Source organism: Anabas testudineus, chromosome 17 (genome assembly GCF_900324465.2).
Source record: "Anabas testudineus chromosome 17, fAnaTes1.2, whole genome shotgun sequence".
Classification (NCBI taxonomy): Eukaryota; Metazoa; Chordata; class Actinopteri; order Anabantiformes; family Anabantidae; genus Anabas; species Anabas testudineus.
In genome coordinates, this window is record NC_046626.1 from 18326670 (window position 1) to 18344023 (window position 17354).

Sequence of the window (17354 nt, forward strand, 5' to 3'; positions counted from 1 at the left end):
TTGCTGAATTTGAATCTAGAACACCTTAGGCTTTGTTTTCAGCTCTGTTTTATCTGATGCACAACTTCACTATTTTGGTTCACTCTTTCCACGCTCAATATTTTTCTCTGTTGTATTAAATGATAATACTTAAAATACTCTAAGTGCAGTTATTGAGTAAGTGTATTAGTCTCTCGCTGGGGGCCACAAATGTGCACCTGCAGGGAGGTAATCAGTACATAACTTCATGCCAGACTGTCTTTTGTTTGTTGTTGTCCTGTGAGACCCGTTCCCAGGTGGGTTAGTTAAAAACTGGCTTTATTGTTAGTTGTTCTGTGGGACAGTAATTACACTTCGTACACATTCTCCCAGTCTGCAGTAGTGTTTGGTTTCTCCACACAGAGTCCAGCCTACCTGCTTGTTAATGTTCTCGTCTCTATTCCCATTTGTGACATTGACAAGTCTTGGATGGACCTCGAGAGCTAGATGGAAATATGTGGCCATACTGTAAATGAAGATTAATGCAGCCGCGCTTGGCAAGATGCTTATGCTCGTCTCCTCAAACAGAATCACCCAGTGAGGTTTCAGCAGTGTTGCATTAATGGAGATGCAGTAAATGTGTTCTGTTTGAGAGTCTAAAACTAAACCTACACACTAGATCTTCAGGCGGTTTCAATGTCATTTTGTTTTTGTAAAGTTTAAATGAACTCTATGGGAATATGTTTTGTTTGGCACTCCTCCGTCCCATGTCCTTCTTCTTCGTCCCTCTACATCAATAACCCCTCCATTTCTCTAAATTCAGCTTCCACCCAGGTGGTTTTCTCCTTCGATGTGGGCAATGGGCCGCTGGAGGTTCGTGTGGAGTCGAGCGTCCCGCTGAACGACAATCGGTGGCATCGAGTTCGAGCTGAGCGGAACGTCAAGGAGGCATCACTTCGACTGGATGAACATGCTTTTGCCACCCAGGAGGCTCCTGCTGATGGACACTTCCACCTGCAGCTCAACAGCCAGTTGTTCATAGGTGAGGAGTTCGTAGTGATGATCTTAAAATTCTCAAAAACCTCAGCCATTGCAGTGTGGTGATTTGGTTTCATTAAAAAAGGCTTGTTTAATTTTACACAAGAGGTTTTCTGTGACTGTGTGAATATGACTTCCTAAATCTTTGTGGACTAGAACAAAATTACTTTGAAAAAGTTTGAAGCACTTGTTTCTTTTATCTATATTGCTCCAGAGAAAAGCAGTAGCTCGGTGTTTCTGAACCTTCCTGAAGGCAGCAGCTTGGTTACAGAACATTTAGTCAAATAGTTTTTGTCTCCTTTTGGCAGTAAAACTCCTGGTTTGTGTCTTTACCTCCCACCAGGCAGTATTTAATAATTCATACTCCAGTTTTATGCTGTGTCTTGTTATTAAAGGTTGTTGTACAGAAAAGGTAATTTGCACAGGAGTCATCTGCATTCGGTAATGTTCACCACGGAATATATTGTTTACAGATATTCACATTTTATTACTTTATATGGGGGCCGGTCTTAATTTAATGGACACATACAGTAAACAATTCAGAGTCTACTAATGTTTACTTACTGTCAGTCACTCTTCTATGTCCATGCATGTTACTATAATCAGTGGAAAAGCTAGAAGCTATAACTGGATCGCATTCTGACCGCTGTCGACCACAACATTAAAGCCACCAGATGGTGTTTTACTCCATAGTTCTTCAAAATACAGATTCTAAAATTATGACTCATCTCCTCTTAAAATTACTTTGGTGGTTTCACACATGCTAAACTGTAATTCACCAATTTCCATTAATTGCTGCCACATGGAGCCAGCCAAAGTGATGTTTAGTGATCAGTAGCAATCTTTCAGAGTGCTGTGTATGCTCTGTATTAAATTCTCAGAAAAGGGCTAAAAATATTCTCTTTTCACATTTATGCTAATCTGCTTCTGGTTAAATCCTGCTTTCTGCTAAGCACTATTGAATATGAAAGGTGTCTGTGTATATTCACAGCATTAAGTGTCCAAAGACTGTTTCAAGTCTGACCATCCTTCAGGCCTGTAACACACACTGTAAGAAACAGAGACATCAAAAAACTAAAGTACTATTGGCCAAATGCCACCTGCCGTGCGGCACTATTAGATCTGAAATTGCTGAGTCGACCATTTCTGACCACTGAACAATAACCACATTTAATAAATACTGTTAAGTATGCATCAGGGAGCACTCATCTCTGTACTGCATGGTGTGGTTTCCTGCAGAAAGGGGTGTAGTTTAAATAATGTGTAAATGAATCTGACTGTTTAAGATATTCATTAAGCAGTCATGTAATTAACCAGCAGCATCTTTAATACAAACCTAATCAGTTGTGTATTTGTGTTTATCTCAACCGTAATTTTCCTTTTAATCCGTGAGTCTGTTTATAGAGCTGCAGGAGAAGGAATAAGGACAATCAATCACTTATTATCAGATTTGATCAGTTTTTAAATATGTCACGTCACACGAGTAAACACACAGCGGAGGGAAAACAAACCAATAAACACTGGAAAGATTGAACGGAAGCAACAGGGAAATCGAGGCGAGTATTGATTTAGCGAAAGTGTTTAGGCGATAATCCTCTGAATAACCGGCAGGTCACTGCTGTCGGGCCTAAGCCTGTGTATGTTTAGCTCTAAATTATGAATGAGTAGAATACACTGGAACACAGAGAGACTATGTGTTTGACTTGAAACATGCTATTTATTTAAAAGGAGTCTCTGAAACAGATGTTTGTGTTAGAATATTTTACTTATTATTCGTTGTACACCGACTACACATTAACCTGTGAGAACATTGATTTTTAATTGATTGATTGATAGAAGTTGTATTTGGGATTGCTAATCTTTACATGCATTTTAATATATAAATTATAATATGAAGTGTGTTCATAAGACATTGATTTATCTCAGTCCTCTTAGTTGTACTAATTATCTCACCATGTTGTCCTATATGAATTCATTCAAGCTATATTTACATAAACTACTTAATTATTCCTTGTGCAAATTTACTAAGCGGTGAATTAAGTTGTCTCAATCAATAGTCCCATAGGATTGCTTTCCCCAGTTTCATTTTTTCCTCATATTTGTAGCTTTAAAATGTCCAAACGCAGCAGTTTCAAGTGAAAGATTTATACATTCATTGCAAGCTGCATTTCACATTACTTGTTGTATCGCCTGGTTTGGATAGATAAGCCTGGTGCTGCATTGGCATCACTGTTGGCTGGTGTGTTGAGGAATATATTTTCTGCATCCTGGGAGTGGTGCCATCAACACAACATTTTCATTTACAGTGGTTTAACCATTTACTGGACAAATTAAAATTTGACCTGATTGGAGGTTTTGGTCCAACCTGGCATCCCAGGAGCACTGGAAATTATGGCTCTAAAAATGTCAGGGTGATAAAAGATAACCGTTGCTGCCCTTCAGAACAATTTGATCATCCCTCTACATCACACATAGGTAACAGATGACCCTGTCCTGTGGGTCCCAGACAAAAGATGAAATTGGTGAATTGAGCCTGATCTAGTGTCCTAATGATCTGATAAGGAATATTCAATCACGTCATGAACACTTTCTTTTGTTTCTGGGGGCCAGAAAAGTTGTTCCTTGTTTTATTGTGCTGACAGTTATGTTACACACTGACTGACCTAACCCAGCTGCCATGTGAAGGGTCCACTGATGTTTAAATGGAGTTTGTAGTTGTCACTGCAAAATGTACCAATATGAACGACCAGCTGGGCCGCGGTTTGCTAAAGTTTTCTGGGCGAGACTCGAACACTCCCCTGGTCCTGCCTCTCCTGACAGTTCACCTCTGATAATATGTTATCAGAGATGAACTGTTCTGCCAGTCTCTACAAGGACAACACTGTCGGAGCTGTGACTGAAATTCTCTCTGCTCTGGATTTCTCTTGTGCCAGCTCCTCAGTTGTACGTTTATTCTGTCTCTCTGGGGCCTTTTTTTTTTTTTACGTTGCCTTTGGTGTTTGCTTTGATCTCAATTTCACTAATTGTTTTATCCATTTACTCTGCTGTGGACTCATGCTGTGAGCTTCAGTACAGAACGTCCTCTCACTATGATCTTGGGTTGATGGACTGTAATCGTCTTGTTAGCCCTGATCCTTTGGTCAGAGGTGGAGTAAATTTGCATTTGGATTCTTTGATCTTTGCTTTCATCTTCACGTTTATGCTTTTTATACATTTTACCAAAACCAAAAGTTATTTCTGTAACTTCATAAGGACATACTGTTTTATTTAAAGCTGTACTCATGGGACAGCACGGATATTTAAAACCGATGACTTAAAAGTCATCAATTAAACAATGATCTTTCTCTAAACCTAACCAAAAATCTCATAAGCTCCTCATAAGGCTTTATCACTATTGTACTTTTCCACTGTCTTCAAATATTACCAATTGTGAACCAACTGTGCATTATTTTCCAACCCTCGCTTTACTTTCAATGTCACAAAGTTTGAGGTTGTTATCAACTTTCTGTTATTGCTCTCTTTGTGTTTCATTCATTTCGATAATTTACAGTTTTGACAGAGGAAAGTCACACAGAGCTCAGTGATTTACTGGTATGAAAAGCTGCTCCTGCTGCTAAACAATAGGAAGTTGTCACCTTTGAATGCTCAGATTAAAGTGCTGGCAGGTCTGACCTCCGAGGACGGATTCAGCTCGTGCTGTGCTGTTATATATGAGCACACAGTATGTGTGTGTGCGTAGAGCTGAATGTGATTGTGATTTTGCAAGATGCTTGAGATGGTGCATGGAAAAAAGATGGTAATGGAAGGAAATCTACCTTTGTGCTCCACACAGTCAAACAGCTAGAGTGATGATTTGCAGACAAACTTAAAGGCAGCAGATGGAAGCTGTGTCCCTGAATCAGCAGGTTTCCTCATTGTGGTTTGATCCTTTGATTTGATGAGTGTTGACAGTTTGGAGTGGAGGCGACAGGTGGATCCTCTGTAGACTAGAGAGAGAGAAAACTACACAAAGGATAAGAAGACAAACTGGAATATGTGGTACAATAGATTTTATATCTTAATTTCTTATGGGTTTAGTGACTCTGCAGTTTCAGTCACACTGGAGATTTAAAGTGGAACATCTCACTCCTCTAAACATGCACTGTTTCTCATGCTGTCAGGGGGCACCGCGTCCAGACAGAAGGGCTTTCGGGGCTGTATCCGCTCTCTGCAGTTGAACGGCGTCACCCTGGACCTGGAGGAGAGGGCAAGGATCACACCCGGGGTTCATCCGGGCTGTCCGGGTCACTGCAGCAGCTACGGCTCACTCTGCCAGAACCAGGGCCGCTGCGTGGAGAGAACCAACGGCTTCAGCTGCGACTGTGGCCTGTCGTCATACACTGGCGTCTTCTGCCAGACAGGTAAACACATAGAGCAGGTGGTCTTTTGTTTCAGGGTTGGTGGAGTGTCAAGGTTCTCAGGCTCTTTACAAAGCTGAGGCCTTTAAAAGGGATTCCTCTTTTACATTAATGGTGCCGTGTGCCTTGACCTCTCTCTTGATAGCTGCCTAACCACTTCACTACAGCATGTTACTGTGTGTGTCTGCATAGTTTCATTAGGAGAATGAAAGAGTTGAGGAAGGTAATTGTCTTTGACTCTGCAGACCAACCCTGAACCATAAGAAAAAAAAAAATCAATTGATTTACAGCATATGGGCAGTTATTTCTATACGATCCCAATCGAATATCTTCTCATAATGAACTTCACATAACTCAAACGGATGGAAATGCAAATAAAACCCAACACTGCAGAAGGAGGAGACAGATTGTCCATGTTGGTGTTTTCCTGCTGTTGTTTAAAGGTTAAGAATCATGTCAGTGACTCTTTTAAAGCACTTAACTCTCATTGAGAAGTACTTACCCGCCGTGTGACATCGGAGGTTTAGTGCACATCCTGTCTGTTTGATGTATTGCAGTCCATTTAAATCACTTGTTTGATGTTAAAGTCTTTGCATTACCCATGCGTCATCGCACTGAACTTTTAATCCGAGTTCAACAACTTAAATGAGTTCAGCCATTGTAGGAGGAACTCGTTTTACCCTCTTCCCAACAACTTTTCCAGCATTAAACGCTGCTTCCTGTAATTAGCATAAAACTTTTTAAGGATGTTATTTTCTGTAACAGTCTAATTAGCAGTCTGATGTTTTAAAAATGTTGAAATGACCTGAGCTGAAGCAACCGAATGGAAAATTACTGAAAATCTGTAGGTAAAACAAACTAAATCAACAGTTTAATACGCTGTATTGTATTTCTTGTCCATTTGCTGATTTTAAACAAGTGTGACTGTGTCTTCTTCTGCAGAGGTGTCAGCCAGCTTCAGGTCGGGTACATCTGTCAGCTACACCTTCAAGGAGCCATATGAGTTAATCAGGAACAGCAGCGCTCTGCCATCCTCCATCTACAGTGACATGACCCTGAGAGGAGAGAACGTCTCCCTGAGCTTCAGGACGAACCAGAGTCCAGCTCTGCTGCTCTATGTCAGCTCCTACTACAGAGAGTATCTGGCTCTGCTCATTAATAAGTACGGTAAGGAGGATGCAGTGCAGGCTTTTATTTTGAAGGACTTGTCCTATTTGGTGGGTGTACTTTGAGTTGGAGCTTCTTCTCATCCACCCTGACTTTTTTTTTTTTTTTTTGTAGATTTCTTTATTTAAATGCTTTTTAATCCACATGATCCACACAAGATTCAATGTGTCTCCTCTTCTAAAAAGTCTCAACACTTCTCTCCCTGTCTCTCTCATTTTCCACAGTCTTTTTTCCTTCCTGTCCTCCAGGTCGATCAGACATGATGTTTCGTGTCCTTTATCATTTATGAAAAGCTTCTTATAGCCGTCTCTTCCTGTTTGCCTCCCTTTCCCTGCCAGTGTTCTCTCAACCTCTGAACCTGGCCTCACTTTCCATCTTTTCCTTCTCTCTCTTCTCTCTTACCGTACCCTTCTTTTATAATACTTTTGTTCACATCTTTAAATTCCTGCCAAGATTTTTTTTTTCCCTTTTCCTCCCTCAACTTTTTCCAATTACTTGCCTTTCCTCTCATCTTCTCCCAGCCTCTCATCACACCTCTCCTCCCCTTGGCCTCTCATCTTCTCTCCTTTTCCTGTCATCTTCTCCTGATATTGACCTCGCTTCCTCCATCCTCCTCCTCCTCCTCACCCCCACCATCTACTCTGCAGCTTTACCAGATCTATCAGCATCTGTCAGATCTTTCCTCTGCCTTGATTCACCTCGTCAACCTCTGCTGCCTTTTCATCTGTCCAGCTGGGCCGGCGATTACTGTATGTTTTGTACAGTAATCTGGTGTCCACTAGTCTTATCAGTCAGACTTGATGAGTAATGCTGAGGGAATAAAAGTTTGCTGAGCTGCTAATGGGTTGCAGGTCAGTGTGCTGCTGAATAACAACAGAAAACTTGCTGATGTGACTTTTAAGTCAAATCGTTATGCTTCGAGTTTGGCTTTTAAGAGCAGTAGGAGGCACTTTGTCTTTAAACTTACATTTTCAGCAGCCAGAAGTCAGTAAAACCGGCACTTTGCTGCTTGATTAGCTGTAAATAGATTTTTTCTGGTCTTAATGACTCAGAAAGCTGATGGACAGCAGAGCATTAGGGTTTCGTGCTGACCGTAGAGTGCAATTAAATCCCTGAGAGCTTTCTGTTGTTCAGCTCATTTTGGCCTCAGCTGCAGTTAAACCCTCCACAGCTCAAGAAGGAGTTTCTTGTCAGTCACATAGAGCCTGTTTTTAGAATACTTACATTTGTCAGAATCAACAGCTAACTAGATAAGCGCTTACACCAAATAATTATTCCTACTTGGCAAAAACCCCTTTGTAAAAATATAGTGAATCACATTAATTAAGAGTTCTGTGAATTAATTTCTATACTTTGAAATGAAAATGCTGTGACATTTATTATGCATGCATCCGAAGGACAGTGTGCAGTTTTCTGACATCAAAGAGCTTACATTAAATCTGCTCTTAATGCTCCGAATATTAGGAAAATTAATTAGATTTGGAGTGTTGTTATTGATAGGGAATTAACTCTTAATCCTTTTAATATGTAAAGCTTTATTAGCTCTGATACTCATCATTCAGATTCACCACTGAGGTGGAAAAAAGCTAATCTTTAGAAATACTTTTAAAATTTAAAGATGAGATAAAAAGTTCATCATGAGAAAAAAAATGTAAGTTTAAATTGAAAAGTGGTGTCTGTGTGTGTGTGCGTGTGTGTGTGTGTTAAGATAAGCTGGAGGTGAGATACAAGCTGGACAGCAGCAGAGAAGCTGAAGTGTTGAGGAGCAGAGTGAGGAGCCTGGCCAACGGGCAGCTGCACAGTGTTAGCATCAAGAGAATGACGGACTCTGTGTCTGTGCAGGTAACACACACACACACACACACACTTAAACCATGCTATTACTGTAATAAATATATTGTGGGAAACCTGAAAAGCATGAATAATGTAGATGAGTGAGCACAAAACATATTTCTGTCGTTTAAATTAACGTGTGAGTGTGCAGGAAAGCTTTATAAGGTTGGAATTAAGTTTGTGCACAGGTGAGAACAAAATCCTGAGCTCAGGCCACAATTTGAACCCGCAAAGGAGCCATATAGAGATTTACAGACATTCACATGCATGTCTTTCGACTGTGGGAGGAGGAAACCAACAGGGACTTAGGGACAACATGCAAATGGTCACTGGGGATAGTGTTTACTGAAGTGTTGTATACACAATACAGGAACTGGTGATGTGCCAGAGACACATGGCAGACCACGTGTGGCTGTTTGTTCCCTACTCGTTACGATTATTATACAGAATCCCGTCTGCGTCATTGCTCTCAGCGATAATAAAACCCTCGTTATGACAGCAGGGCATGGGGGACAAGCTCCACATTAGAAGAGCTATAGATGAAATATGAAGCATCTTAATCGTATGTGAATACTTTTACTGAATCTCTTATCTGGTTAACAGCCTCAGATGATATATGAGGTAAACTCCATCTAAGCACGAACCAACAGCCTGAGTGTTTGTATAATTATATAAATCAGTGGGATGAAGCACAAGGTGACCTCGACTTGTATTGATGCAGCCTCCTGATGCTCTGTTGTGAGGCCATAGTGAATTATGAGGTGCGTTTCATCTGGCCAGTTTCCATCACGTTGAATCATTATATTGTTAGCATTATACTTCTGGGACATCAGATGAACCTCAACAAGAGTTTCACTGAGCCGTTTCCTGATCGCTACCGGCATGCAATCTCCACACTGCTTTCACAAGTGGACAGTGTCACATCCCAATGAAAAATGACTCGATGAGGTCTGAATTACTCTGGGCTGCCCAGACACTGTGTTCTGTGTTTGTACTGTTACAGCGAGGTCGGAGTCCGCCGTTTTCCTCACAGCATGCTCCAGTTAGTCCAATCAGTTCAGACACCAGAGGAGAAATACTCTAGGTTATAATATCTAGAAAAATAAGACTAAAATAAAGTAGAAGGCAAATTAAAAACACTTTAGGAATCTGTTTTTAATGGGTAAAGGTTTCTGGTGAATGTACTAGACATTTCAATCCTATTTGGAAGCCTTAATAGAATTTAAATGTTCAGGGGTCATTCGAGCACACGGGTTGAGAGTTTAAGTATACAGCTGTCTGGGAATGTGAAGACGTTTTCAGTTTGCTGTGTGACTGAGCCAATGTTTGCCCTGGGCCACCTCGCCAATTATCTGCCTATACCAGCGTCACTCCTGGGTTTTGTCAGTCAGTATAAACTAAGAGACCAACGTGAGCCTTAAAGCTAAATGTAAATGGCAAAACTTTAGCAGTTTTACTTATAGCAGGCTATGAAACCCCCACTTGTGTAAATAGCTGCAAAAATTAAACTTTAATTAAAAAAAGGTTATTTTGATAACTTGAATAAGATGATTTTAAAAACTTATATTGAAGTTAACACCATAATGTTATGATTCTTATCTGAAGTTTAAAGTTAGTGTAAAGTCTTATAACTATACATAGTTATATATATATAGAGAGAGAGAGTGAATGTGGCAACAGTCAATACTGTACCCGTGTTTTAAGATGGCTGCACTTAAGAAATAAAGTAGAAATGGGTAGTTTTGCATTTTACTGTTATTACACTACTACCAGGTGTGTTTTGTTCATTGTTTTTGCCACCTAAATATATCCATAGCCTATATCCAGCTATTACTTGTTAATATGTTATTGTCCTAATACGATGGTTTAGTTTCCTTATTGACATAATAACCTTGTTACATTGCTTTTACCAAACTTCTGCCCTCTTTTTACTTTTTCTGTCAAACTTCTGTGTTAAATGCTGAAGTTGTGTTTAAAAGCTAAAACTTTTGTTTTAGCTTTGACTGGTTTCCCTCTCCACACCCACATAGTGCGAGTTTCTCTGTAGAGCAGTTCCTCATTAAAATAATCTCCAGTTGAGAATTTCACCTGACAATGTTTTCGTCCCACTTTGCTAGTGACAAACAAAAACTGAATACAGTTGCAAAAATTCAACCATAAACAAATAGAGTTCTGTATTCAGACATCCAAAGTTTTGGACTGTACACTGCCAAAATAAAAACAGACGTTACCAAGTCATTTAAAAGTTACTTTTATTTAATTGTTGGGAGGAGTTACTAAAAAGTTTTCCCCAGCGTTAATAAAAGAAACATGTCTGTTGTTTCAGATCGATCAAAATGCCAGAGAAGACTTCAATCTGACATCTGACGCAGATTTCAATTCAGTCAAGTCGCTGGTGATGGGCCAAGTGCACGGTAAGTGAGGAGGCAGTGGAAGCACAGCCGAGGCTTTTATTACCCAGAGCCGTTATTCAAATGAGTGTGAGTGTTCTCTGAGAAGTTTGGCTTCATCCAACACTCAGCATGTGTTTTCTTAAAGAAAGGAAGAAAGAAAGAAAATCTGCAGGAATAAAGTGGTTAGTGCTAAGATGAAAATTAAATGACTTCATCAAACTGACTTCTAAGTCTTACTGAGTTGAGGTGTAAACAGAAAACTGCTTCAGCGGTTGGTGAAGTTGGATACAGTCATAATTTCTAAGTTCTTGTGTCACACTGAGGCTCTAATTCACCTCTAGATGAAGAATCTGAAGGTCAAAATATTGCATCATTGGATTTTTGTGGTGTGAAAACTCAACTTCATCTCATTCACAAAAGCGATCAGGAGAAAGTCGATTTGATGGAGTGTTTCGTGCAAAGTGTTTCCAATCTTGGGTGTCTTAGTATGTCGCTTTATCCATTTACCTGTGTAGTCCTGGACAGGGACCTGTAACAGAGTTGGTGTGAGACAGTAATTGGCTCTGTCATGATTTATTCATGTCGCCTGAGCAGCTCCGTCAGAGGTGGAGTGAGTGATGAACCGGGCTGAGAGAAGTGTCCTTCAGTGGTATTAAGATAATCCAAGTAGAAGAAATATTAATTTTGCAAAGGTATATTCCATCCCACTGTCCTTGAAACAGTGTTACATGGTACTGTGAATCATAGTACCATGTGTTTTCAGATTCTAGTAGTTTGTCAGAACTGATTTAAAGACTTTAACCAACGTCAGTTTTCACTGGAATCCACACAAGAAGGAAAGAAGTTACTAATTCTTCTCTCTTCAGATTAAACTCCGTTGATGTTTTAGAGCCGTTTCTACTCCATTAGCGCTTGAAATTTGTAATTACTTGCATTTTTAAGCATGAAATTGATCAAAAATAAAAACACTGAATTGTTATCAGTAGCTTCATTTCAGCATGCATATTTATTAAAAGCTAATTTTATGAAATGTTTAAAGCAACATTGATCCAGCTCAGTGTAACGGTGTGTTTTAACCTCCCGTCTGTTAAACCTGGAGTTAGAGAATCAGAAGAAAATACATCAGGAGAGTGGATTCTCCCCTCCCACCCCGCTATCCATCAGTCTAACTAATGGACCCAGAAGGAAGATGGAGCGAGGGAGGTGATGGAGTAAAGAGTGGATCAACTGAGAGGAGCTTACAGCTTGTGTTGATGATTTCTGCTGCTGTCACCAACACACAGATGCGTCCTAGTAAACATCCACAGTCACCTCTCAGTCATCTGAACACGAACACACACACACACACACACACACACACACACACACACACACACACACACACACACACACACACACACACACACACACACACACACGAGAACACACACACACACACACACACACACGAAAACACACACACACACACACACACACGAAAACACACACACACACACACACACACACACACACACACACACACACACACACACAGTGATGCAGCAGGTTACAGCAGCAATGTCGCCTTTCGCAGCTGCTGTTTACGTTGCTGCAGAGGAGTGGAGGTGAATGATGAAGGGATTCAAGTCAATAAAAAGAACAGATAGAGGGCGAGAGTGAACATCTGTCATGTGGAGTGATAGATAGCACACTGGAAACTGAAACACTGAGAGTCCATAATGTGGGAGTGTGTGACTTTATTCTTTTGAATTGGTTGAGGGATGAATCTGGGTTCATGAAAATAACAAGTGTACTGAGCTTAATGAGTGAATGACTTCATTAGGACGTGTTCCCACTATGAGGTAAATCAGGAAACAAGAATTCTGCCTTTTTATTTTATTTAAATGTTGTTCAAACAGCTACGTGTGCAGCTCTCTCGTTATTCCTGTTCTCAGATTCTGATGAGCTGGATCCAGACCTGGCCAGGTTGGCGTCCCTTGGTTTTACTGGCTGCTTGTCGGTGGTGCACTTCAACTCCATCAGCCCTCTGAAAGCCGCTCTGCTGCACCCGGACACCAGCCCTGTCACTATCACCGGACCTCTAGTGCAGTCCAACTGCGGCTCCTCAGCTTCAGCCAATCCCTACGCAGCTGAAAACACACACCACCTGTCAGGTAAGAGGAGGAGTGATGACTGTAAATGTACATTTCTATCTCCTCTTGTTTAAAAATGCATCAATAAACCCCCAAACACTCGGCCATCCTCCTGCTGTAATAAACTAGAGCTCTAAATGTTTAATCTGCTGATTAAATTGAACCATTTCCTCCTGTTTATGTAATGTTTTTCTAAATTTAGTGCCCAAGAAATTATAGAAACTTGATTAAAAATGAATAAAGATGGGGAAGGAACGTACTGTAACACTGTACTGTTTCACTTTTGCTGACAGTAACCAACACGTCACTATATTTGATCAAAGAACGAGCTGTAGTCAGTGCAGCTGACAGACTATGGAGCCGTTTTCCACGCCAGTAGTGTTAAAGTATCTTTGGATTCACTTGTCAAGCCTGAAGCTTTTATTGTGTTGAATGACAACTGCACAGACATTCACACAATGATTTTGTTCTTGTTTCTGTCCAAATACAACAGCTTTGTTATGGGGAAATACTGCAATCACACAGTTCACATGAGTGTCTAGCTGGTCAGGAGTATTTGTCCAATACATACTAATGAGAATGTTTAAATAATCCTTAGTTTGGACATTTGTACATTTTTAAGAATATTAGCAGAAAATGAAGCATTTTTCTAAAAACACAACTTATATCCCAAATATGTTTCTGTCTATCTGCTTTAGAGTTTTCTATAGAAGTAGAGTCGTACGCCCCCTCTGTTGCTTTTCAATCTGCGTCTATGTAAATGGTATGAAATCTGCTTTTCTTCCTCATAAGAGGCTCATTAGTCACCTACAGTAGGGTCCTTGTTTTGGGGATAACGATGACAGTGTGATCAATGATTTAATTAATTTCGAGCACGGGGGGGGCTTCCTTTGGGATTCCTTTCTCCTGGGCTTGTTTCCATCCAGTTTGTGATGCTTTATTAGAGTCATTTAGACACTTGATGTATTCCCTGTCTGCTCTGAATGATGATGTTGATCTCGTCTCTGGATTTCTCTCCCGTCCCTCTCTGGGACCTGATCTCTTTATTTCTCCTCCATTAATTTCTCTCTCACATTTGTTGATTTCACTCAACATTTCCTCTTTACCGATGCCCTTTACTTTTCTTTTCCATCTCTCCTCTGGCACTGTACTCTCTTTCTCTGCTGTAGACCAGTCTGGTTCAGTGGGTTCAGGTCAGCCTTTAGTCAATGCCATCAGGACTGACTCGGCTCTGATTGGAGGTACTGAACTCTTTCGTCGTCTTTTTCTGTGCTGACAAACTGTTTCACCTTTTACATTTTGATCTTTGTCAAGTCAATCATACAGATTATTCATTTTGTAAACTAGTTTAAAAGCCAATGTGTTTGTTTTGGTTTGGAGCATTTTTAAGAAAATCAGCAGCTACGTCTAAAGGTCATGCATCACCTTCACTTAGGTGAACAAAGTTATGGACAGATGTTGGACTCTAGGAAAGAGTAAAGCGATGTGCCAGGCAAGAGTCCATTTAAAACTCATTTAAAACTTTCTTGCTCTGCCAGCACAGATTGATTCAAAGTGAAGACTGAAAAGGTTCAATCTATAATCGTGTAGATAGAAAAAGGTGAGACCCAGAGAAAAGTCATTTAAAACTGTCCATTAAACGGGCCTGTCTCAGTGCACAACGGGCAGCTCTACTAATTAAACCTATGCAGGAGTGACCTGCTAATGGGAAAAGTTTTCTGCCGTTATCGTAAAAAGCATAGCGTTAACCTGATTTCACATGTATTTTGGAATTCCTATTAATTGGAACCTGCTCTCATATTCCCAAACGTGCTCAACAGACCTGACAGATTCAAAAGATTTAATGTGGTTTAACGTTAGGGTTAGCAAGAGATTGAAAACACTGAAAGTTAAATAGCACTAGGTCAAATTTCAACATGCATGAATGCTTCAAACACTTGAAAGAAATGATCTGACATCACACACAGTCTCTAAAGCTTCTGATGTGTCTCCACCTCAGGTGTCATTGCAGTGGTCATCTTTGTGATCGTGACTGGTCTGGCAGTAACAGCCAGATTCCTCTACCGTAGAAAAGAAACGTATCGGAACCGAGATGTGAGGGGAGTGAAACAGGAAGAAAGCCCCGACTTCCCTTTTAACAACCAGACTGACTCCCAGAACGTCTCCAGCGAAAACCCAAAGGAGTATTTCATTTAACTGGAGGCTTGATGACCTGATGAACTGGTGGTTTTTGGAGCTGAAGGTGCAGACAAGGGTTTCCCTTCCATGCCTCAGGAAGCTGCACTCAGAGCCACTGACAGAAACACTTCAGTTGAGACTGTGGCTCTACAGCACGTGGAAGGCAAAAAAAAGACAATTCAGTCTCTGTTGCTTTATTGTAAGTTGTGAGTTCACCGATACAAACAGGCAGCAGCGTTGGACTTTAAGGTGTTGATTTCGCTGTAAATATTCAAAAGTGTAAATGTCGAATTAATGTCTTTGTAACAATCTCTGGCTAATATCACTTTGTCATATTGAACCATTGTAATGGAGGTATCAGACTTTTTATGGTGGATGAGCAGCGAAAATGTGAAGCTACGCCCTCTTATCGTTAAGTTTCTCCAGGAGAAACAGAATCAAACTCCGAGCAGCAGGATGTTTTATTTCCCCTATCATGTCTTTGGTTGTAATTAGTTTGCTTCACTCACCTTTTATTTTCTCTTTTCATCTTACTTTAGTCAGCAGTTATTAACCTATTTCTTTCTTTGAAAGTTTCACATTGTGAGATGCTGTTTTACAATATAAACAAATGACTTCATTGAACTATTTTTCTTGTAAAAAACATCCTGATTTTTATATATTATTCTATCCCTTTACGATTGTGGACTTACAGTTGAAAAAAGAGAAGAGGTACTTGTCCCACACGCCCATCGTCATGTCACATGCCTTCTTTTTTTATTTTTCCAACTTCAGCCTCAACCTACACTGATTCAAGTTAATGTAGTTTCACACTGCCCCTCCGGAGCTACACAAACCTTTTTTTCCCCAAATCAATGCATGCTATGCTATTACACTACTTATCCTACGAGAAGTCTCAGCATCCACTGGATAAATCTGCATTAATATTTGCTTCAGACATTCACTGTGAGGATGAATTTATACAACACAATCCTCTGGTCATTCAAGTGAAAACTGACAGTACTGCCATCAGCATCAGCTACTTTATGTTTAGTGCTAATTACCACACGTTGGCACCCTAACATGCTAAACATCAGCATTAATAGTGAGAGCATATTAAAGTTGAGTTTGCTTTTGATTTTAATATAATTTATATATAATTATAATTAAAGTCCCCATGGGTGTGTTGTTGTGGAGAGGCAGCTACATTTAAAGAGTTCAGTGTCTCGTACAGAGGACACGTTAACACGTGGCCACTGACCCTTCGGCCCACAAACGACTGCTTAATTTCTGTAGTTGTAACTACGATAATGTGATGGTACGTTGTATTGGTGGTGGTGAATAACAGTTATGTCAGTGAGTTTGAGTGACATGCCATAAAAAACAACATCCAGAAGATTTTAACCATGTTCTGGTCGTTTGGTTACAGATGAAATCTTGTTTGATTAAAATAAAAAAAGATTTTTCAGAGACAGGATTTTGATTTCTTTGTGTTTTACCACTACGAGTATGGATGAACAATGTAGAAGTGAAACAATGAGTTTGAATAATTAAAAAACTAAAGATTATATATCTAGTTTATTGTGTAGTTTAGTTTGTCTGATACATTCAACTAAATCTTACGTTTCTCTGTATTTGTTAAATTAGACATTGAGTCCCATGTAGTTTCCCTGTTGGATAAAGCTGACACACGCAGACGCTTGTTACTTCCTGGGGGAACATAACATTTCTAACATACCTCTCGCTGCAGACTAGAGGTGAGAGAAATACTGTACGCAAAGCTGCGAGGCGTTCAGGTGCAGAGGGTGTCACAGCGATGCTGAGAGCAGCTTAACCTCTCTGCCTGTTTAAACGCCGAGAAGCCTGAGGATACAAACGGATTTAACTGCCTTGGATCGCTGATCCCTGCTCGATTCATTTATGATTTGTCTTATTCGTTGTGATCAAGGAGGAGATGTGGAGTTGATAACTGACATGATCTGCATCAGTGATATCAAAGAAAGAAACTCAATCGCAAAGATCAAACCTCCTGCAAACGATGATGTAATGGGATCAGTAAGCTTTCCCATCTTAAGACACTGCAGCAGACTATACAGTGAATGTGTTGGATCCCACTCCCTCTGCTGACAACCAGTCACCTGTAAGGATATTGTATTGTATAGATTAAGTCGATGATGGCAGATCAGTGTCTTGTCCAATGTTTGTCTATGAAGTGCCTTGGCGTTAGTGAACAACCTGCTCCACCTCCTGAGGCACAGCCACATCACATCTGTGCTTGA

The 17354-nt window shown here is 40.3% G+C and overlaps 1 protein-coding gene across 1 annotated transcript in view; it reads left to right on the forward strand.

The window, feature by feature from the left end:
• The window catches only part of LOC113172332 (contactin-associated protein-like 4), a 70317-nt gene extending 53764 nt beyond the window's left edge, over positions 1-16553 (forward strand). The window contains 8 exon segments of the mRNA XM_026375263.2: positions 782-1000; positions 5157-5396; positions 6336-6560; positions 8269-8402; positions 10720-10807; positions 12721-12939; positions 14088-14159; positions 14918-16553. Coding sequence (XP_026231048.2) covers positions 782-1000; positions 5157-5396; positions 6336-6560; positions 8269-8402; positions 10720-10807; positions 12721-12939; positions 14088-14159; positions 14918-15114 — 1394 coding nt within the window. The 3' untranslated portion in view covers positions 15115-16553.
• The last annotated feature ends 801 nt before the right edge of the window (positions 16554-17354 follow it).